The 22,780-nt window shown below is 41.7% G+C and overlaps 1 protein-coding gene across 3 annotated transcripts in view; it reads left to right on the top strand.

Moving 5' to 3' along the window:
* LOC132779500 (17-beta-hydroxysteroid dehydrogenase 14-like) overlaps positions 1-18,071 on the top strand; it is a 49,168-nt gene extending 31,097 nt beyond the window's left edge. The window contains exons 1-9 of one of the 3 annotated variants that reach the window (XM_060783186.2): positions 4,351-4,515; positions 6,542-6,586; positions 9,165-9,265; positions 9,794-9,860; positions 10,509-10,600; positions 13,081-13,185; positions 14,923-14,990; positions 16,896-16,992; positions 17,249-18,071. In XM_060783186.2, coding sequence (XP_060639169.2) covers positions 4,428-4,515; positions 6,542-6,586; positions 9,165-9,265; positions 9,794-9,860; positions 10,509-10,600; positions 13,081-13,185; positions 14,923-14,990; positions 16,896-16,992; positions 17,249-17,413 — 828 coding nt within the window. In that variant the 5' untranslated portion in view covers positions 4,351-4,427 and the 3' untranslated portion in view covers positions 17,414-18,071. Of the gene's footprint in view, positions 1-4,350; positions 4,516-6,541; positions 6,587-9,164; positions 9,266-9,793; positions 9,861-10,508; positions 10,601-13,080; positions 13,186-14,922; positions 14,991-16,895; positions 16,993-17,248 lie in introns of those variants that run through there. The other 2 variants (XM_067469886.1, XM_067469887.1) reach the window with 2 other exon arrangements.
* The last annotated feature ends 4,709 nt before the right edge of the window (positions 18,072-22,780 follow it).

Here is a 22,780-nt window from a genome sequence, read left to right as displayed (position 1 = left end):
TATTTCTCCTATTTGCAGATTTAACAATTTATTGGAAGTCTGGCTGCTGCTAGGAGGGAAAAATCTCTCCCCTATCCTAATTGGAGCTTTCTGATGCTAAGCAGAATTTTGGGAAATGTAGTTGAGGGCAGTGATTTTGAATTCTTTACTGCTCAACTTCCTAAACTACATTTCCCAGAATTCTGTGCTCTACCTCAGTCTCTTTCCCAGCTCACTCGGCTTGTCCCACCCTGCTGCTTTCCTCTCTTCATGGCGAGAGGTGGCCTATCTCTTCTTAATTTAGAGATGGCAGTCCATTTGGCTTTGCCTCACTTCCGCTGAAAATGAAACTGGCTTCTGAGAATTACAGAATTGAAAAAAAAAAGTACTGGGTGAGTTTTGATTCTTAAGTTTTTGTGTGTTTCTTAGTATCTGTTTGTGAAATTGAACACAAATTTGGGGGTCTTGCCTTGAGGACAGAGACCGACCAGACCCACCAAAAATGATCAGTTGACCCTGGTGAGAAGAAAGCACCAAAAGAAATTTTCCCTAATTTTCCAAATAAATCTCAACAAAGTTGAAGAAAATGCCACTGAGTTGTTTATTCCATTCCAGCTGTAGCGGATGTCAAACTGCAATCATTTGCCAAAAGCTGACATACCCACAGAGTAAAACAGTACAGCTTATATAGACAAAACAGAGCTGTCAAATTCAAATTTCCTGCTCCTGCCCCCCTCACCAGCTTTGCGTTAATTGGATGTGAGTTCCTGGAGAATACATCCTTGTCCAAGCTGAAAGTCAGACCCTTTTGTTGCTCTTAGGTCCTGGATATGGGATTTGTAGATGATAACTTGGATCAGCATCAGCCAGCTTGGTTGACACAATGGAGGGAGACTGAGGTGACCAAACACCTTTTGTGAGAGATGATTGAATTGTCCATAGGATCCATCTCCCAGGTGGGCTAACCCTTTGGCCATCTGAAGCCTCGGGAGTAGAGTCATTTATTTTATCAGTCATGCAAAGAGTTCTTGGTCCTTTTGTTCAAGGATTAGCTGGCTCAGGAAGTGAGAGAAGGCTTCCCAAAGCCACGAGGTGCTGGGTTTGCGAAAGAGTGGCATTCCTTCATATTTCATATGGGGATATGGGGAGGGGAAGATGTACAAAGAGAACAGGGGAGAATGTTATGAAATCAGAGGGGATCATAGAGGGATAATTCATAGGAGTGATATAGAAATCATATCAACCCTCCCTCCTGCCAGAGTCCATAAAAGTTCATAAGAGATGCCATGAGTTCATGATGTTTGAGGGAAAGAAGTTTCCAAAAGTTTTTAAAGTTTTTCAATAGTTTCAATAGTTGGCAAATAAAAAGTTTGAAGAGTTCATGCGGAGCACATCTGGGGCCATTGTGGGTGCTGAGGGTCAGAATCAATTCATTTGGGAGAAGAAAACTACAAATCCAATCTCGTCTAAGGGCCAGGATGACCTGCCCATGGTCTGGGGGTCCCAAGGGGTGACCGCAGCAGGTTCCCTGCGGTCAGCAGGCTTCTGGGCATCAGCAAGATGGAGGCAGGAATGTTGTTGCAATGTGGAGCCATGGATCGTGATCAGCTGGTCTCCGCACAAGGTTTTTGGGTAAAAATGGTTATTCCCGGAGCGTAGGGGTCCATAATGCAAAAAGCGAGATAGCAGTTAGTCTTAGAATTAGTCAAGGAGAAGAACAGCATTGGTTTGGAGTCGATCAGTTGACTCGCGGATATGGGGGCCTGATGGGTTTCTGTATTCGCGGTTCAGAGGAATGCAGTTCCGGCCTCCCCGGGACACTATAGGAGCATCCCGGGTGAGCCAGCGGCGATCCATGGCTCGGGAAAGGAAAAGTTCATATTAGAGATGGTTAGAGGCAATAAAAGGTACACAATGTATCACTACGGAGAGAAAGAAAGTTAAAATTAATGGATACTTTTATTGGGGGATTGGTTACAATGTTAGGATAGGAGAGAAGAAAGAAAACAGAAACATGACTTCTTAGTTGAGGCTGCTGCTGTGGCAGAGTCCCATCGATGCTGGCTCAACCAGACATTTTGCAACTGTGGAACTCCCTGCTGCAGGTCAGAACAACTTGAAGACAGGGGCCTGCGTGTTGCCCAGTATCATTTGTATATACAAAACTTACAAATTAGATACAACTAATGATTATAAAACGTTAAGATTTGCACACCCCTACTAGGCACCATAGCTATGCACTCCATATACTAAACTAAGTCGGCTTAGTGTGTTTTAAAGTTGTTTCCAACCTTGGGGGATCCTAAGGTGATCCTAGACTAGGGATTTCTTAACCAGATTTGTTTAGTGACAGTTTCCTCACTATTGGGCAGACTCCTGGTTTCCTGGAGTGCTCGTCCAACATTCAATCCACTACAATATTCTGATGTCAGGTGAATCTAAGCTGTGCTAAAGTTTCAGGATTTCCACAGTATTAAGAATTTCTTTTAATAACAATTCTTTAATGTAGACAATAAAATCAACATTCAGAAGCAAAGAACATGAGAGAAACAAAAAAAGAGGGAAAAGAAGCAATGACTGTGGCTAAACTAAGCCAAAACTCAAAAAAATATTTAAACACTAATGCTAAAAATGTAACTTTTTGTATATAATAAAAGTAAAACTATGGATGGATGTCAATACCATGGATGATGGACCAAACTTGGCACACATGCCCATCAGGACGTGCTGAAAATACTTGCAAGATGGGTTTTTTTTTTTGCGGGGGGAGGGGTATACAGAGGATAATGGTAGCTGTAGCCAATCCGTATCCAAAGACCTATGTGTTTCCTAGAACCAGAGAAACAATTGTATTTCCAATGGGACCATTCATAAAAATTAAAACCATCATCATACATCACAGTTGGTCACTCATGGTTGAGAATGATTTTCTTCCAGAGGTCTCTTGACAGTGGGCCTGTAAGTGATTGTGGAGACCTGTTTTGGGTTTGCATGGTCTGTCAGTGTGAGAACATAGGTTTCCAGGTGGACAAGGGTTCAATTGGCATGCCTTCCCCTTGGCACATTTCTCCCTTTCACCCTCCATTTATCTCCCTCTATGATGCACCTCGGAGTTTACGATCATCAGGGGAGGTCTTGCTCTCGATTCTGCACGTCCTCACAAGCGCGGCTGGCGGGGATGAGAGACAGGGCCTTCTCGGTGGTGGCCTATGGAACACACTCCTCAGCGAAATTAGGATGATCCCTTCACTTCTCTCCTTTAGGAAAAAGGTCAAATCATGGCTCTGGAACCAAGCATTTGGCACCTAGCCGAACATCAACGGCAATAAATGTATGAGAACTAACCAAGAATAGACTTTGGACTGGAACTTTGGATGCTGATTTGTGATTTGGACCTGGCTCTGTTTTAATTTTAATGTATATTTTAAACTTGTGTTTACATATTTGTAAATTTGTTGTAATATGATTAATGTTGTTGTCGGCATCTAATGACTGCCATTGTAAGGCACCCTGAGTCCCCCCTCGGGGGCTGAGAAGGACGGGCAAGAAATGTTTGAAATAAATAAATAAATAATCCTTCATGCTCAGCAAAATATTTCTGGCGACACTGCAAAATCTACCTTTAAAATGTGCTGAATATCTATATGAATTTTCTTACAAATCCACCTTTTGCTCTGTATTTGTGCCTCTTCAAAATCCACAGCACTGTTGGTAACAGCTGACTTCCAGTTAGAAGGCTCAAGTGTCTAGGGTTCCCAGTTCTTGGTGTTTATTCCACATTTTTAAAGGATAGCTTTAAGCTCATTTCGTTTTCCATTCTTGAACTGAGAATAAAGTGCTTCCATTTATTTCCAAGTTTGAGGAATCAGAATTAACATGAATTGGTGCATATTTATTATTCAATGCCTTACCCTTCATGCTCAGCAAAACATTTCTGGTGACCCTGCAAAATCTATCTTTCAAATGTGCTGAATTACCATATGCATTTTTATTACACCCACTAGATCTCTCTGATCTCGATTAAACTTCTCTCTTTAATCTCAAGCAGTTTTAAGATCTTCTCCATTTCTGAAGCAAAGTTTTTAGAGGCATTTGGACAAAACCGCGTATTCAGATGCTTGAATTGTGAGTTTGCTGACTGGAAGAGATCTTGATCTTTGTGTGCTTTCAAGTGCCTTCCTCAGGCAGTTGCGTGCAAGGTGTAAACACAACATGAATTAATTCCTTGTGCATACTTGAGATATTACAAGATATTTCATTATGTACATGCAAATATATCCAAAGCCAAAACACATCCGTTCCCAAGAATTCCAGATAAGGGATGCTCAGCCTCTCAGGGCATCTTGAGAGTTGTGCATGCTCAGTGGGGGAAACCACATGGTGCTGTGTGCATTTAAAAGGTCGGCTGGGTGCGGGAAACGTCAGGCAGAACTGCAAGAGGAGCTGCGATGGCAACCGGGCTACGGTATCCCAACAAGGTGGTGATAGTAACCGGGGGCACCAGTGGCATCGGTGAAGCCATTGTCAGAGAATTTGGTGAGTTGAGAGACAGAAAGAGAGGAAAAACTGGAGTAGGGATTAAAATGATATATTATAGGTAGGAGTTGTTTTAAAATAACCCTTCAAGGTTATAGGGTGCAGCTACTCTGCAGAATTAATGCAGTTTGGTGTAACTATGGAACCCTGGGAATTGCAGTTTGGTAAGGCACCAGCTTTCTTTGACAGACAAAACTAAAGCCTTTGTGAAACCTGATCTTCCAGAATTCGACAGCTATGAGCCACAGCAGTTAAAGTGGTTTATATACTGCATTTAATTGCATAATAGTTGCACTTTCTATCCCCCCTTTTCAGTGAAAAAAATGGGGATACGACTATCATGCATTGGCGACTATTATGCAATGAAATACTGGCATACTACATGTATGGCCTTCTGTCTGTCTCCTATTGCGCAATATGAATAAACCTGTGTAGATATTAGTAGATAACCTGTAGTTACCACCTGGCAAGTAAAAAGTCACACACACACAGTAATTTTAATTGAAATACAATTTGTTTATTTCTATTTATCATGTCAGAAGTGAGTTGAGGGTACAGTTAAAAATGCATTGAAAAACACAAAGTTTTTTTTTACAAAGAACTTGGTATTATGCTAAATGTCTTTTGACCAGCCACTTGGAGTGCCTCTGGTTTCGTTGTGAGAAGGTCCACCATTGTGCATGTGGCAGGGCTCAGGTTGCATTGTAGTAGGTGATCTGTGGTTTTCTCTTCTCCGCACTTGCATATTATGGACTCCACGTTGTAGCAAAATTCCTTAAGGTTAGAGTTGCATCTTGTGGTGTCAGAGCGCAGCCTGCTCAGCGCCTTCCAGGTTGTACACTCTTCTTGGTGCCCAGGAGGGAGGTTTTCATCCAGTCTCAGCCACTGATTGAGGTGCTAGGTTTTAGCCTGCCACTTTTGGACTCTTGCTTGCTGAGATGTTCCTGTGAGTATCTCTGTTGATCTTAGGAAGCTGTTTTTTATTTAAGATGTCGGCATCCTGGCTGATATCTGAAAAGAGTATGGGCCGAAGATGTCACTGCCTTGGTCCTTTCATTGCTGGCTGCTACTTCCCAGCGGATGTCAGGTGGTGCAATACCAGCTAAACAGTTTAATTTCTCAGTGATGTGGAGCATAGACATCCTGTGATAATGCGGCATGTCTCATTAAGAGCTACATTCACTGTTTTAAGGTGGTGAGATGTTTTCCACATTGGGCATGCGTATTCAACATATCTTTTTCCATTTTTAATCCATTAATCTACGTGGGGTTGCCTTTGAAGACAGCCCGGAAGCTCCAATTAGTCCAACGGGCGGCAGCCATGGTACTAACAGGAGCAGGGCGCAGGGAGCACACAACTCCTCTGCTGCACCAGCTCCACTGGCTGCCGATATGCTACCGGGCCCAATTCAAAGTGCTGGCGTTGGCCTTTAAAGCCCTAAACGGTTCTGGCCCAACTTATCTATCCGAACGTATCTCAGCCTATCAGCCCACCAGGACCCTAAGATCTTCTGGAGAGTCCCTGCTCTCTATCCCGCCGGCTTCACAAGTGCGGCTGGCTGGAACGAGAGACAGGGCCTTTTCTGTGGTGGCCCCTCGGCTTTGGAACACCCTCCCTATAGAGGTACGATCAGCATCCACGCTGATGGTGTTTCGGAAGAGATTGAAGACATGGATGTTTAAACAAGCATTCGGTTAATCCGTTGCAACGAATTTTGATGACTAAAGGACTGGTAATCATGGACGACGAATTTTGGGTTGTGATTTTAGTTACGAGATGCATGGGATTATTATTGGTGGCCCAATAATTTGTATTGTATATGTGTTTTATGTTTTAAATTGAATACTGTTTTTTAATTGTTGTAAACCGCAATGAGTCGCCGACTTAGGCTGAGATATTAGCGGTATACAAGCGTATAAATAAATAAATAAATAAATAAATAAATAAATTAATTAATGTGCATGTGCAAACAGATTTGTTAGATTTTGTCTGGCATTCGTTTACCCTGCTTCTTTTCCTTCCTAGTCCACCAAGGAGCCAAAGTTGTGTTCTGTGCCCGAGAAAGTGAAGGTGAGAATTATTTTTTCATACCTACACATTATGAGAGAGTCCATTGTTTCTATATTTGCATGTTTAAACTACAGGGATGTGAGCATGGAGTTGTAACTATCCCTTCTCTGATCATTGGACATGAATGGGAAGACTGATAGGACCTGGAGTCCAAGAATAGCAAGTCACCAAGCATCATGTAAACAAATGAAAGAATTGGTGCTTTTTCCCTTACATTTCTGCTAAGGGGAGAAATGCAAGAATGGAGAAGGCTGTCCTTTGTATCTGCTTGGCTTTGGTTCAAGAACCCTCAATGGAAGCCAAAATCTGTGAATGCTCATTATATACTATGACATATAAAATAGTGTCCCTTATATAAAATGGGTCCTCCAACACAACTTTATAGTGGAAATTAACCATAGTGTTTCACCGGAGAACCTAGATACTTCTAGAGAGGTGTTTGTCACACAAAAGCGCTGGAAAGGCACCTTTAAACCAATCTCACACTCCAGAGTTTGGTTATAACAAAAGCAGTTTATTAAAATATAAATGTAGCTTCAGCAAAAAATGGTAGAAAGATAAAATGTCAATGCAAAATATAATCCATGTAGAACAAGGCACTTGGAAACAATAATCCATGAGACCAGAATGCAAGGAAGATCTTTAAACTGGAATCTTGACTGAACACAGCAATCCAGAAGATCAAAAATACATGGTAGCAATAACAAAGATTCAAAAATACATGAGTCCATGAAACCACTTGATTCTTGAAGCAATACAGAAAACCAGGAAAACACTTGATACTTAGAACAATGTGCATGAATCCCATACCATGAGAGAAACGAAAGAGAGAGGAACGTAGAACATGTTACTTCTATCCAGATGTTGATTTCTCTAATGGATAGCCCAAGTCAAATCTGCTTTATACCTAAAAAACGATGTCTCTTCCCTTCAGAACTCTCAAGAGGGCCTTTTCTCATTAAGAGGCACTGTGACCAGCGCCTCCCTTCAGCTGCCTGTCTTTGCTCTTCTCCTGTCTAACTCATGGGAGTCAGAAGAATCTACATCTCCAGTAACCACATTCCAATCAGAGTCTGACCTTGGTTCTCTTGAGAAAGCTAACTCAGGCCTGTCAGCCTCTGAGTCTGTCTCCAACTGGAAATCTACTGCTGGCCTAACATTCCCAGAATCCCCAGCCCCATCAGGTACAGAATCAGACTCCTGTGAATCCCGAATCCCATCAGGTACAGAACTAGACTCCTGGGAGCCTACAGTGGCTTGCTCACTGTCCTCTGAAACCTCAGGCAGTGAAACAATCACAGGCTGAACCACAACAGTATTCTCACTTTATTAAAACACTGTTTTTATTCAGTTTCCCACTTTGGCAGGCGTCCAGAGCCCCTAACTCCAGCAAATATAGAAGGTCTCTGTAATTTGAGAATCAGGGGTTCTCAAATTGTGCTCCATGTAGCCCTTGAGGTTCCGCGAATCATAGTGGAGGACTCTGTGGCACCATACCGCTTCAAATCTCCTCTTTCCCCCTCCTCCAAAACAGAAGCAGCATTCTCTTGGGGCAAAGACCCCCTCACCTTACCCTCGCTGTCCAGGCTATTTTTCTCACCATCCAGATATTCCCCCTCTTCCCGCCTTCTTTCCTTCCAAAACCTAATTTCCCTTCCACTGCTCAGGGGATGCTTTAATTGTACTTTTCCTGCATGGCAGAAGGGAATTGAGCTAGATAGACCCTGGGGTTTCTATTACTAATACTACTTCTACTAGTAGTAGTATATAATATATAATATAATATATGTATAATAGAAGATGTAAACATTTCTTGGGGCTCCATGGCTGAAAATGATTAAGAAGCCTTGCTTTAAAGGCCTTTTATTCCTCCTTTGTTCTAATCCAAACCAGTGCTAAAACTCAACACTAGTGGAACTGCTTTCCTGTATTTTTCTGCCCTATAGAGTCTTTTGTTTTGCAGTTGGGAAGGATCTGACAGAAAGTGCCAGTTTGTTTACAGTATAGTACTAGAACTCTCTAGTACAGAATTCTACGTACAATATTTCACCAACTTACAAGTCCCAACATTCCATAGTATAGAGCTATGGTAGTTAAAGTAGTACAAAACTGCCATGACTGTGCAGTGTGGACAAATCTTAGGAGAGAAGTAGGAAGCATGTAGTTCTCTAGTTGTTTTTGAACCAAAACTCCTGACCAGTGGATTTGCAATCAAAGAACAACTGTGATTTCTGCTTCACCCTTGCCTGGCGTGATTCCTGAAAAGTCATCGTAACAATAGGAATATGGGACACTGGATTAATCTTAGCATGAAGAGTAGATATCAATGACTGTTGAATCTATGACCAGCTGAATCTCTGTGCTTCAAAGCCTCATTGGACACCAAGTATGGGCTCAGATAGAGACTTGCATCCTGTTGGTAAGTCTCAACTAAAGGAGACCCATTGGCTCATGGTTGAATAGTAAGTCAACCCAGAAATAAAGCCCAAGGAGGCAGTATTATCTTACTCTTTCATCAACTGGAGCTAGAACTACTCTCCAAACTCTTCATGAACTTTGTTTGCGACTTTCTTTGCAGAAGAACAGGGGAAGAAAATTGTGCAGGAACTGGAGTTTTGTGGGGGTCCTGGGGAAATTTACTTCCAGATCTGCGATGTTCGCTGTGAAAAAGCTATTCAGGTAGGCCTATGGGGAAAGATGTTGGTTTGGGGGAACCTCTTTGTTGCTATGTACCTTTATGTTACCTCTGACTTATGACAATCCCAAAGTGATGCTATCATAGGGCTTTCTGGGGCTGAGAATGTGTGACTCACCCAATGGGTTTCCATGACCAAGATGGAATTGAACCCTGGTCTCCAGAGTCATTATCCAGTGCTACTACACTATGCTTCTTTAATGGCTTCAAAATCAGTTTTCCTTTGCCACAAATCCATTCTTAAAGTCCGGACTTGAACATGTAGTTCTTTACATAACATACCAAGATCCTCCAATGATTGTGGATGGATTTTGGAAGATGAAGTCTAAAATTGTGGGAATGATGACTATCCCAGTTTAGTTGTAGCGCCTTCCCCATTACACCTCTTCCCTGATTATACCTATCTTGGTTGGGGATGGTGGGAGTTGTAATTAGCATATGTGTTTTATCTTTTGCTAACCACCTCCCATACTCCATTTCTTCCCTTTTGCTAACCATGTCCCTTTCCATAGAATTTGGTTGCTGTGACCATTGAACTTTATGGAAAACTTGACTGCCTGGTAAACAATGCTGGAATTGGTAAGTCAATCCTGAAAACCTGCCCAGGAAACAGGCATGTAGCCGGGGGGGGGGGGGGGGGGGGCTTGAGGGGTTTCAGCCCCCCCCCCCAATATTCTCATGGTGGTCCACGAGAAGGCCTTACTGGTACATTATTTAAACTATTATGTTTATTCATATCATGATCTGATCACCATGCTCAATATATCCCATATGCATGGGGTTAGTGGGTTAACGATACAAAAAGCAACCCCCCCCCCCGGAATCAAACTCAGCCCCCCCCCCCCCCCGAATCAAAATGGCTACGGGTCTGCTGGGAAATATCTGGGTTCCTTTGTTTTTTGTGCCTGGGGCTTTTCAGTATGTGTACAAGGACAGGTCTAGTGGTCGTGGATGAAATGCGACTTTGCGGTCTGATGTTCACCGGCATACATAGCCATCATTTATATTTATTAGACAATTTGTTAACATTTTCCTGTATAGCATCAGCTATAGGGGTGAGTGAAATTATTTGCACTCTGACTGTCAAATTTATTTCAATCATCTTTCAGAAAAGACAAATACAACACAATCACCCTGCTTTTTTCCATACCACCCTGCTTGTCTTCTTGTCTTCTTTGGTATTTTATGGTGTACATGAAGTTCTTTTTTATATCTACCTTCCCACAGCTTCCAAACTCAAACCAATCGATAATATCACTATGGAAGAATTCCACAATGTCATGGACACCAATGCTGTCGGCTCCTTCTTAACATCTAAGGTGAGTATCCATTTATCCATTTATGTAGGATAAGCAAGACTCTACTATATTGCCAGAATGAATAAATCATATCCACTACCACTGGTTAACCACCCATATAGATTGTTGTTTGCCTTGAGACAATTCTTTAGCCGACTATTTGTAGAATCCCTATACAACCATTGCCACATGACTTGTAGTCCAGCAAACCACTTACTAGCTTTTTCCAGAGATGTAAGGCAAGGGATAGGATGGGAAATTAAATGTTCAGCCTGGAGTTTGGAGGTGGCAATATTTTTACCAGTAACTACCAATTCTCTGTTTAATAAGGAGAATTGGCATTCCATAAAGTGCCATTTTAACCCCCCAATGCTTTTTAACATTTGAAGTCACTTGGAGAGATCATCTGGAGGCGTAGGGCTGGGTGCTATCAGAATGTCTCAGACACCCAAATGTGTTTTCTTATGCTTTCAAAACAGCCTTAACTAAGGACATTGTGCCTTTTTGAATAAATACCTCGAGAATCTAATGGGCTGGATGAATGAAAACAATTTGAAGCTGAATTCAGACAAGACACATGCTTATAATTAATGGTCCTAAAATGGGATTGGAGGTATGACAGTCAGTTCTGGAGAGGATTACGCTCACCCTGAAAGATTTTCATCTCAGTTTAGGAATGCTTCTGGATCTGTCTTTCAAAATGTTTGTCTAGGTCAGTGGTTCCCAACCTGTGGTCCACAAAAACGAAAATATGGTCCGTGACCTCACCATTACTACACCGTTGCCTTGAAACCACACGGCAACAGGAGTGACTGGTCTCTTAAAACCTCTCATAGAGTCGAGGCAATGGGGATGTTGGGAGGGGAGAGGCTGACTACCCACAAAAGATTACTGCTACCACAGCAGCTCTAGATTATTAAATATGGTTTTCTGTGGGTGAACAGATGGTGACTACTGGATGGCATATGTTCTGTATCAGAAACTAGAGTTGATGTGGTCTATCCAATGCAATTTTCTCAATCAGCACCCCAAATAACCAAACCAAAACTAAAGTTGACCAAAAACTGATTTGTAAGCCTTTTGGTACTAATGTTGGAGAATGGTCCCTGGTCAAAGTGGTCCTTGGTCAAGTGGTCCCTGATCAAGTGGTCACTGGTCAAAAAAGGTTGAGAACTCCTGATCTAGACATCTAAAAAAGTGCAGCTAAACATCCCTGCACTTTTTAAAGCTGTTGCATCCCATTGTTGGCTCATGTTCAACTTGTTGTCAATTAAGATTCCAAGATCTCTTTCGTATGTACTGTTGACATTTCACTGTTGTCGAAATAGGTGTCATCCATCCTATATCTGTGTCTTTTTTTTTCTGCCTTACTATCTAACATTTCTCCTTGTTGAAATTCATTTTGTTAGTTTTAGGTCAATCCTAATCTGTTAAAGTCATTTTGGATTCTGATCCTGTCTTCTGGAGTATTAGCTATCCACTCATTTGGTGTCATCTGCATGCCCTCTAAACCTTCATTCAAGTCATTAAATAGAGATGTTGAACAGCACTAGACTTAGGACAAAACCTCACTGCAGCACCCCACTAGTCACTTCTTTCCAGGATGAAGAGGAACCATTGGTGAGCACCCTTTGGGTTTGGTTGCTTAACCAATTACAAATCCACCTAACAGTAGTATTGTCCAGCTATTCTCAAAGTGTGTTCAGTGGAGCCCTTGGGGCTCCATGAAACATACTGAGTGGCTCCACAGATGATGATGATAATGATGATGATGACGACGATAATCTTTATGTCCTCCTCCTCCTCCTCCTCCTCCTCCTCCTCCTCCTCCTCCTCCTCCTTTAGTATTGTCTATACCAGCTGTTCTCAAAGTGTGCTCCGTGGAGCCCTTGGGGTTCCACTAAACATACTGAGTGGCTCCACAGAAAATGACGATGTAGATGAAGATGAAGATGATGATGATGATGATGATGATGATGATGATCTTTACTTATTATCCTTCTCCCCTCCAAGCTCTCCCTCTTTTCTTTTCCTCCTCCTCCTCTCCCCATCTTCCTTGCTCCCAGAAGCCTTTTTTTCCTCACATCCCTCACTCTCTAAAGCCTTTTCCCTTAATGTCCTTGCTTCCAAAACCAAACTCTATTTCTCTCCCACTGATCAAGTGGTGCTTTGATTGAGATTTTCCTGCATGGCTCCATATTGCTCAAGTTGAACACTGATTTCCTTTTGGGAGAAGACTGAGGCATAGAAGGCAAACCGTTGTTCTATGTTTTAATATATGTATGTAATGGTCTTGTGGTTTATCTGTATATTTTAATTGTGTTGTACTCAGTCTGGAATCACACAGAGAGGCAAAAAACAAACACAATTGATGTTCTTGTTGTTATTGTTGTTGTTACCTGGGTGATTTCCCCCCTCCTCAAATACAATGATAGAGGTTACTTAGTTATATGTTGGTATATTCTTCTTCCATCTCAACTTATTACTCTTCTTAATTGCAGTATGCTCTGCCTTATCTCCGAAAAACAAAAGGGAACATCATCAATATCTCCAGTGTTTCACATATCATTGGAGCCAAGCACGCAGTGCCCTACATCTCAAGCAAGGTAGGCTGGAGCAATAGGACCTGAAATTATCCCCACCTCCCCTATTGTTCTAATGCAAGGGTTACCAACATTTCTTAAAAGCTACTGCTGCAGTGACTTTTAGCAGTAAGGAATGAGGCTTATCTCCAAGCCTCTGTTAAAGAGCACAAGAACAGGCCAGGTTGTTATTATTTCCTTCTAGTCAAAGTTTATCCAGTAGTCAGAAAAGTTACTTTTGGAGACTACACATGTTATCCCTTGTACTACATTTGGAACAGCCAAAGAATGAGGAAAGCAGGGCTTCCCTTTGGTAGCCCCATCCTTATTTAAAAAAACGGTTTTCTTCACTCCCTTGGCATGTGTCCCAGTGTGGAACACATCTCACCACGCTAAAACAGTGGATGTGGCTCTTAATGAGACATGCCGCATTATCACGGGGTGTCTGTGCCCTAAACCACTGGAGAAATTGTTTAGCCGGTATTGCACCACCTGACATCCGCTGGAAAGTAGCAACCAATAGTGAAAGGACCAGGGCAGTGACAACTCCAGCTCATCCCCTGTTTGGATATCAGCCATCACACCAATGACTTAAATCAAGAAACAGTCTTCTAAGGTCTACAGAGACACTCGCTGGAACACCTCAGCAAGTGTCCGAACGCATCCACCCCTATCCCCCACCTTGAAACCTATGATCATCCAGGGAGGCCCTGCTCTCGCTCCTGTCAACAGCACAAATGCACAAATGTGGTGGTCCCCCGCCTATGGAACACACTCCCAACTGAGGTAAGATCAGCCACCTCCCTCCTAGTTTTTCGAAAGAAATTAAAGGCATGGTTTTGGGACCAGGCTTTTGGGTAATAGATGAAAGCAGCACTTTAAGGAAATGTGACTGGAATGACGATATGGCTGATGAGACTGTTTTACTGTTTTAACGATGGCTTATGTATTGTTAATTATGCTTTTATGTCTAACTGTGGTTTTAATTTTGTAATTTGTTATGTAATGGCTTCGGAATGGGGCCCATTGTAAGCCATCCTGAGTCCCCCTTCGGGGGCTGAGAAGGATGGGATAGAAATGCGAGAAATAAATAAATAAATAATAAAAGTGTCAGACTCAAACCCAGAACCTCAATCAATGGCTGATACCAACTGAGAGACTCCCCCCTGGGCACACAGAAAACTGGGTGACTGGGAAGGCACTGAACAGACTGCGCTTTGGCACCACGAGATGCAAAGCCAACCTTAAGAAATGGGGCTACAAAGTGGAATCCATGACATGCGAGTGTGGAGAAGAGCAAACCACCGACCACCTACTACAATGCAACCCGAGCCCTGCCACATACACAATGGAGGATCTCCTTATAGCAACACCAGAGGCACTCCAAGTGGCCAGCTACTGGTTAAAGGACATTTAATAGAATGCTAAGTTTGCAAACTTTGTTTTGTTTTGTTTTTTGTTTTGTTGTTTTTGGTTCGCTCCTGACACAATAAATAAATTCACTCCCTTCTTGATTATGGTCAGGGGCCAAATGGTTTTTCAATTCACTTTGACTGAACTGTAGGCCTTTGTTTTACATTGTGATTTTTAGTGTTTTGGCTGTTTTTAATTTTTTTTATGTAGCCTTTCATCAACAGAATTTCATATTGCATTGTTTCAATGCTTTGCCTAATTGACTGCTTCATATGAGGTTCTGCCTCCAAAGATCGTATAGAAAAAATTCAAATCTAAGTATAATAAAATAAATCTTTCAACTTGTAGGGTGCTATTAGTGCGATGACAAAAGCCCTGGCCATCGATGAGAGCAAATATTGTGTCCGGGTCAACAGGTAAGACTGTTGTTAGCAGAGGGTTATCAACAATCAAGTATTCAGTTTTTGGGATCAATGAGGTTTTGAAAACCGAAACAAATAGGTCATTTTCTTTTCTCTGAAAATTACCAGGACACTGTAATAGCTCACACATTTTGGTCTTCCACATGTTTTGATCATCTGCTCCCAGTGTCCCTCCCTATTGTCCACACTAGCTGGTCCTTTGCTGGTTGGGGTGACCACTCCTATTGGCCACATTATAATTCAAAATATCCAGAGTGACAAGTGCGTCCAAGAAATCCTGGCAGCAAATCTGAAGTATTTCAGAAAACATGATTGGGAATTTATTATATTGGAATGTTGGGGGAGGGTTAAAAAAATTAAAAACAAGCAGCAGCAACAATAAGCAGTTTAGCAGGACAGAAGCTTCCGAGAATGGCAGGAAAGCAAATGAGCTTCATCAGTTAAGGGAATTGAGTCAGGCTTTAAAAGTTACAAAAACTTTACTGGAAAAAACTACATTTCTGTATTGTCAAAGGTTTACATGGCCAGAATAACTGGGTTATTGTAGGTTTTTCGGTCTGTGTGGCTATGTTCTAGAAGCATTATCTCCAGATGTTTCGCCTGCATCTATGGCTGGCATCCTCAGAGGTTGTGAATCTGTTGGAAACTAGGAAAACTGGGCTTATATCTCTGTGGAAAGTCCAGGGTGGGAGAAAGAATTCTTGTCTGTTGGAGCTGGGTGAGAACCTTTCAATTGGCCACCTTGATTAGCATTTGATGCTAAATGCAAATCGTTGCCCAACTTTCCTACTTAGAAATGTAGTTGGGTTATTGTAAGTTTTTTGGGCTGTATGGCCATGTTCTACAAGCATTTTCTCCTGATGTTTTGCCCAAATCTAACGGTTTTTAGGTGCACCTTGTTACTGCCTGAGGGAATTCTTTGTTGAGAGGTGATTAGCTGTTCCTGATTGTTTCTTTTCTGGAGTTTGCCTGTGTTTGAGTTTTGTTCTTTGCTGTTATAATTTATAAACTCTAAAATTATAACAGTAAATAAAAAACAAAACTAAAAACAAAACTTATTTGTTCAACAATAAATGTGAATATTCTCCTTCATGGAAAAATAAGACATCCCCTGAAAATAAGACCTAGCACATCTTTGGGAGCAAAAATTAATATTATTTATTTATTTACAGTATTTATATTCTGCCTTACTCACCCCGCAGAGGACTCAGGGCGGATTACAATGTACATATCCATGGCAAACATTCAATGCCATAGACACACAACATATATAGACAGACATGCAGAGACCATTTAACATTCCAGCTTCATGAGGGTATTCTGGCCAACAGGGGAGCTGTTGCTTCACTGTCCATTTGTGACACTGATGGAGTGCTTCCTCATTCTTTGCAGGCTTGCTGGAGATTTTATGGCATTGTAAATTAGTTAAATTAGCCTCCCTGCATAAGCAGTGCCTACATTTCCTACTTCACAGTTGCAACTGTCCTTTGGGCTGCAAAGGTCAACAGCAAGCTACACAATAGTCAGAAGCTCACTCCGACCCGGGCTGGCTTCAGACTCATGACCTTTTGATCAGTAGTGATCTAATGAAGCTGACTCCCAGCCAGCTGCGCCACAGTCCCAGCGCTGCCTTATTTTTGGGGAAACAGGGTATTTCCTTGTTGAAGACTATAAATATGCGCAGGATATGGTTGACTGAAATGTAGAAGTAAAATACACAGGTAACATATGGAAACTCTGGTGTGTGTGTGTGGGGTGGGGGGTGGGGGAGGCACTATTATACTTCTAGGAATATTAACATAGCTCACCATGTGGGAACTGATTTGCTTACCTTTCTGTCCTGCACATTCCAAGCCTGCCTTCCCTCCTTTAAAAAAATCCAAACAATTTGAATTCTAGCATTTCGCCTGGCATTATCTGGACTCCACTGCAAGAAGAGATTGTGAATCAACAACCTGATCCAAAGGCAGCAATCCAGGAAAGCAAAGATTCTCAGGCAAGTGAAGGGAAAAAGTATTTCAGATGGAAATATAACTACTGAAAGCCTTTGGAGTTTGTCTTTCTAATGCTTGAGACCTCTTATAGGCTTAAAGACCAGAAACCTTTGATTTATTTTGACAGAAGACAATGACTCTTATTTTGACAGAAGACAATGACAATGGAATAGAGATGTGTGTATGTTTGTGTCTACCCATGAGATTATCCTTAAGCACTAATTTTGCACTACCCTTTTTTCTCCATTGGGTCTATAGCTTTTGGGACGGATGGGGACCCCTGCAGAGATTGCGAAGGCTGCCCTGTTCCTTGCTGCCGATGCCACATTCTGCACAGGATTTGACCTTGTGGCCAGCGGTGGAGCAGAGCTTGGATTTGCCCATAAGAGTCAAGTTACTTCTGGATGTGGCTCTAAAGACTAGTGGAGTCAACCAATATGGGAGGATTGCAGTGGTTACAAAGTAGAATGCCAATCTATTTGATTTCCATTTAGGTCGAGGACTATCTCACAAGGTAGTTGTATCTGCATTACCCATATAAGAAAAGACCAAAAAGCTTTTAGAATTCTAGATCTGTGGTTTCCAGCATTTGGTCCTCCAGTTGTTTTGGTGCCCCATTCCAACCACATCCTCCAACCCAGAGCTCTGTCAAGGAATAGGTCCCTTTCCATATTATTCCCAGATGTGAACTCAGAAATTGCCCCCAAATTTGGACTGTAAAATCCACTTCCAAAAGACCTGCCTCCCAGATGAAAAAAGGTCAAGAGACCCAGAGTGGTGCAGATTGGATGAACTAGCCCTGTTGGAACATCTGCCTGCATGGCAAAGGGAAATGCTGCTTTATATTGGGGGCATCACAAAAATGTGGGGGCTGTTCAATCCCTGGATGAATACTTTTTCCCACCCAAGGAAATGATGGCAATCTCCCTTTGATATTGTAACACTAACCACAAACATGTCTCATATATGAACATTTCTAATTTTTGGGTTTTCATAGGTTTTTTGGGCTACATGACCATGTTCTAGAAGCATTCTCTCCTGATGTTTTGCCTGCATCTATGGTAGGCATCCTCGGAGGTTGTAAGGACCTTACAACCTCAGAGGATGCCTGCCATAGATGCAGGCGAAACGTCAAGAGGGAATGCTTCTAGAACATGGCCATATATAGTCCAAAAAACCTACAAGTGACCCCAGCCACGAAAACCTTTGACAATACAATTCTAATTTGTATACTCAATAAACATTTGATGCTATACATCTCAAAGAGTTTGGGCTGTTTTATTTCAGAGCCCTTTTTTGTTTCTGCTTTTTTCTTTTGCATTTCTTGGATCTCAATTAGGCTTCATACCTCAGAGTAAATGGAACGGGAAGAAAAGAGCAGTTGTAAGGCTTAATTCTTATCTTTTAAAATTTGTGTTTAAAGGACTTAGAGTGACATACACTATTATTGTCCTTCTCACCCACCTTGCCTCTTTACACACTATGAGGAATGTTGAGGCTGAAGGAAACTAGCCAAAGTCATCCAAGGCGCTCTATAGCTGAAGAAGAGTTTGAAACTACATCTCTCAAACCATAGGCCAACAGTATTTTTCTGTCCATATGTTCTGGAATTCAATCCCTATCACTTTTAGACACCATAACTATGCTCTTGGGCCTTTCCACACAGCCATATAACCCAGAATATCAAGGCTGAAAATCCCATAATATCTGCTTTGAACTGGGTTATCTAAGTCCACACTGCCATATATTCCAGTTCAAAGCAGATAATGTGGGATTTTATTCAGTGGCATGGAAGGGGCCTCCATATACCATAGTAGGTAGGTCTTGTTATGTGTCTTCAAGTTGTTTCTGATTTATGGAGATCCTACGATGATCCTAGGCTGGGATTTTCTGAATAGGATTGGCTCAGACACAGTTTGTAATTGCCAACTACAAGGCTGAAAGAGTGTGACTTGCTCAAGGTCACTATGAAGATTTCCGTGATCAAGTAGATTCAAACCTTGGTTTCCTGGAATACTAGTCCAACCTCAAAGCACTACATCATGCTGGCTGTCAGCGGTGCCAAAATTTGAAAATGTATGCAAACTCCTGAAAGAGTGTTAAGATCTTTTTATAATTATTCTTTTATTAGTTTTATTGCAGGCAATCTAATATACATTGAAAAGAAAAAGAGGTACCAGAAACAAAGGGGGTGGGGTCAGAGTGGAAGCAAAGTCGACAACTAAGCACTAAGTAAAGCCCCATCTACACTGCCATATAAAATCCAGTGTAGATTCATATAATCCAGTTCAAAGCAGATAATCTAGATAAAATATAAACAAATAAGGCAAATGACCTTTTCCATCTTACACTCAGCAATGGTGAGACCGTTACTCTTCATCCCCTCTTCCTCCTCTATAAACCTATAGAAAGCATCACACAAACTCTCTTATATCTTTTTAGATTATTATTTGAAACACAAGAATAGTCCACAGCAAACAAGATCACTATGCTGATTGTTGTATTGGATCACATGTCAGACACTTCTCAAGTGTCTAGGACTATGTGATATATTGGCAAATAATGAGTGCAGATCCCAGTAGGGTGGCCTTTTGCAGCTGGCAGATGGTAATTTTGTCAGCGCCAATTGTGTTTAAATGCAGGCCAAGGTCTTTAGGCACTGCACCCAGTGTGCTAATCACTACTGGGACCACCTTGACTGGCTTGTGCCAGGGTCATCATCATCATCATCATCATCATCATCATCATCATCTATAAAATGAAGGTAAATGTACATGAACATATGAACTCCATTAACTTCTCTTGAGCAATTCTAGATACCCATTCCACTCCCTGTGTGAGAACCAGAGATGGGACATAAGCTATGGGACAAAGGACCTTCCTGGATCTCAGTGGGAACCCATCTGCCCGTTGCCCAGAACTTCCTATTCGGAGATCTCAGCTATCCGTGGAACAAAGATCCAGGATGTAACCTTGATTGCAATCGCATCAATAATATACATCTTTATATGTCTCCCCAGAATGGAAAGATGTCTGGGACAACAACCCTTGTTGTCTTCTCTGGCAGGGTCCACTATCTGCATAATTCTGGCAAATCATATTTTGGACTTTTCTTTATCTCCAGCTAGACACCTAGGGGTTGATTTGACCCCTAAGGACCTCACTGCCCCCAAGACCACCTCTGCCAGCCCATTGGAAGCCCCGGAGTCTCCCTGCCCAGCTGGGAGGAGATCCCCAGCTATGTCATCACCATCTCCTCCAATCATGGCACTTACTGTCTAAGACTCGCTTCCTGACCAATCAGAGGCCTGGGGGACACAGGCCGGCTTCTTGCTGCTAGCTAATCAGGAGAAAGGGAGGGAGTTTCAAAACATAGCAATGTTAATGCAAGAGAATTCTTGTGTATAAAAATGTCTGCTTATGATTATGCTTTTGCACTTGTACCCTTTGAGTATCCATGCTATATAAGTGTCCCTTTTGCATACATTGAATAAAGCCTTCAACCTGGTGAGATTCCTGATTCCTGATTCGTGACATCCAGAGTTAGCGAAGCTTGCCAGGCATCCCTAGGTATCCATGGGACTTATAAAAACTCCAAATTTCTGGCACCATAAGGACACTTCTAGTACTGCAACATAAAGAAAAATGAATATTGAGCATTTGGACATAAATACTGCTTTTCTTCATGGAGTTCTAACAGAAGGTAATTGAGCAACTCTCAGGATTTGAAGACAATAACAAAAATATTGCATGTAAACTGCAAAAGAGCATCTATAGACTAAAGAAAGGAGCTAGGGAATGGAATGAAAAATTGAATGAAAAGTGGTTTATTCAAGGAAAGACTCCCAATACAAAGGTAACAAGTGAACATATATTCTGGCTTGCTGATGATGTAATGATTAGTTATGACGTTATGAGGAAAATGGCAAGGGATGTTGTTTTAGAAGATGTTTCTGATCTTAGTGAAACTTCCCAGGTGCAGGTGGCTCCGTCTGAGAGCTCTCTCCCTGCCGATTCTCAGGCTGCTGATTCTCAGTCCCAGGATAATGAGTTATTTGATCTTGAAGACTCTGCAGATTTAGATAGTTAGGATCGCTTGCAATTCAGGGTACACCACAGTGCTCGGCTTGCTAACAAGCGAGAGTTTAGAGGTCAACTGAATGCTTTCATGCTAGGAAAGTATATTTAACGAACTGATTGAAGTCAACCCTTTGTCAGTGCAACTTTTGCGAACACCCTGTTAACTTCTCTGGATTGCCTCAGCTCATGCTGCCATGGACTCTTGTTTGATCAATGCCTATGGATTATGCTTCATGTTATTTGCCTTTGGACTTTGGGAACTCTGCCTTTGCATTTAGGACTCTGTTTTGCTATTGAACTTTTACAAACTTACCTTTGTGTTTATGACTTTGCTTTTTCTTCAATAAACTACAAAACCTACAACCTTGGTGTGGTGTGGTGTTCTGATCAAGGTGAATCTATCCTGAGTTGCGACAGTTCCCTCTCTATGAGACAGAAAACTGGTTTCCTGCAGCGCTAGTCCAACACTCAAACCACTACAATATTCTGATGTCAGTTGAGTCTAAGCTGTGCTGAAGCTTCAAGATTTCTGCATATGTCTGAGTATTAAGAACTTCTTTTAATAACTATTCTTTAATGTAGACAATTCAATCAACATTCAAAAACAAAAAAATGAGAGAAACAAAGAAAGGGCAAAAATAAACAATGACTATGGCTAAATTAAGCCAAAAACTCTAAAAAAAAAAAAAAATTTAAACCGCTAGTACTAAAAACGTAAATCTTTGTATAAAATATAAGTAAAACTATGGATGGATGTATCCATTTTCTAGGATGTCTCCCATTTCCAGAAAACCATGTCAATCCCATGGACAATGGATCTGAACCAAACTTGGCACACATGCCCATCAGGACCTGCTGAAAATACTTGCAACATGTCTTTTTGAGGGGGGCGGGGAGGGTTCACAGAGTATAATGTTAGATGTAGCCAATCCGTATCCAAAGACTTATGTGTTTCCTAGAATCAGAGAACCATTTGTATTTCCAATGGGACCATTAATAAAAATCAAAACCATCATCATACATCACAGATGGTCACTCATGGTCGAGAGTGATTGTCATCCAGAGGTCTCTTCACAGTGGGTCTGTAAGTGACTGGGGAGACCTGTTTTGCATCCGCATGGTCTGTCACAGTGAGAACATAGGTTTCAGGTGGACAAGGGTTCAATTGACATGCCTTCCCCTTGGCACATTTCTCCCTTTCACCCTCCTCTTCATGCCTCTTCAAAATCCATAGCACTGTTGGTAACAGCTGACCTCTAGTACGTTCATATTATTCAATGTCTTATCCTTCAGACTCAGAAAAACATTTCTGGTCTCACTGCAAAATCTACCTTTAAAATGTGCTGAATGTCCATACGCATTGTCTTACAAATTCACCTATTGCTCTGTATTTGTGACTCTTCAAAATCCACAGCACTGTTGGTAACAGCTGACCTCCAGTTAGAAGGCTTGAGTGCCAGGGCTTCCCAGTTCTTGGTGTTTATTCCACATTTTTGTTAGCTTTAAACTCATCTTCAAATCTCTTTTGCTGTCCACCAACATTTTGTTTTCCATTCTTGAACTGAGAATAAAGTGCTTCCATTTATTTCCAAGTTTGAGGAAACAGAATTAACATGAATCAAAGAACTGGTCCATATTTATTATCCAATGCCATATCCTTTATGCTCAGCAAAACATTTCTGGTAACCCTGCAAAACCTACCTTTCAAAT

Source organism: Anolis sagrei, chromosome 6 (genome assembly GCF_037176765.1).
Source record: "Anolis sagrei isolate rAnoSag1 chromosome 6, rAnoSag1.mat, whole genome shotgun sequence".
In the NCBI taxonomy this organism is placed as follows: Eukaryota; Metazoa; Chordata; class Lepidosauria; order Squamata; family Dactyloidae; genus Anolis; species Anolis sagrei.
The sequence above is the reverse complement of the archived record's forward strand: the minus strand, read 5'-3'. Positions and strand labels throughout refer to the sequence as shown.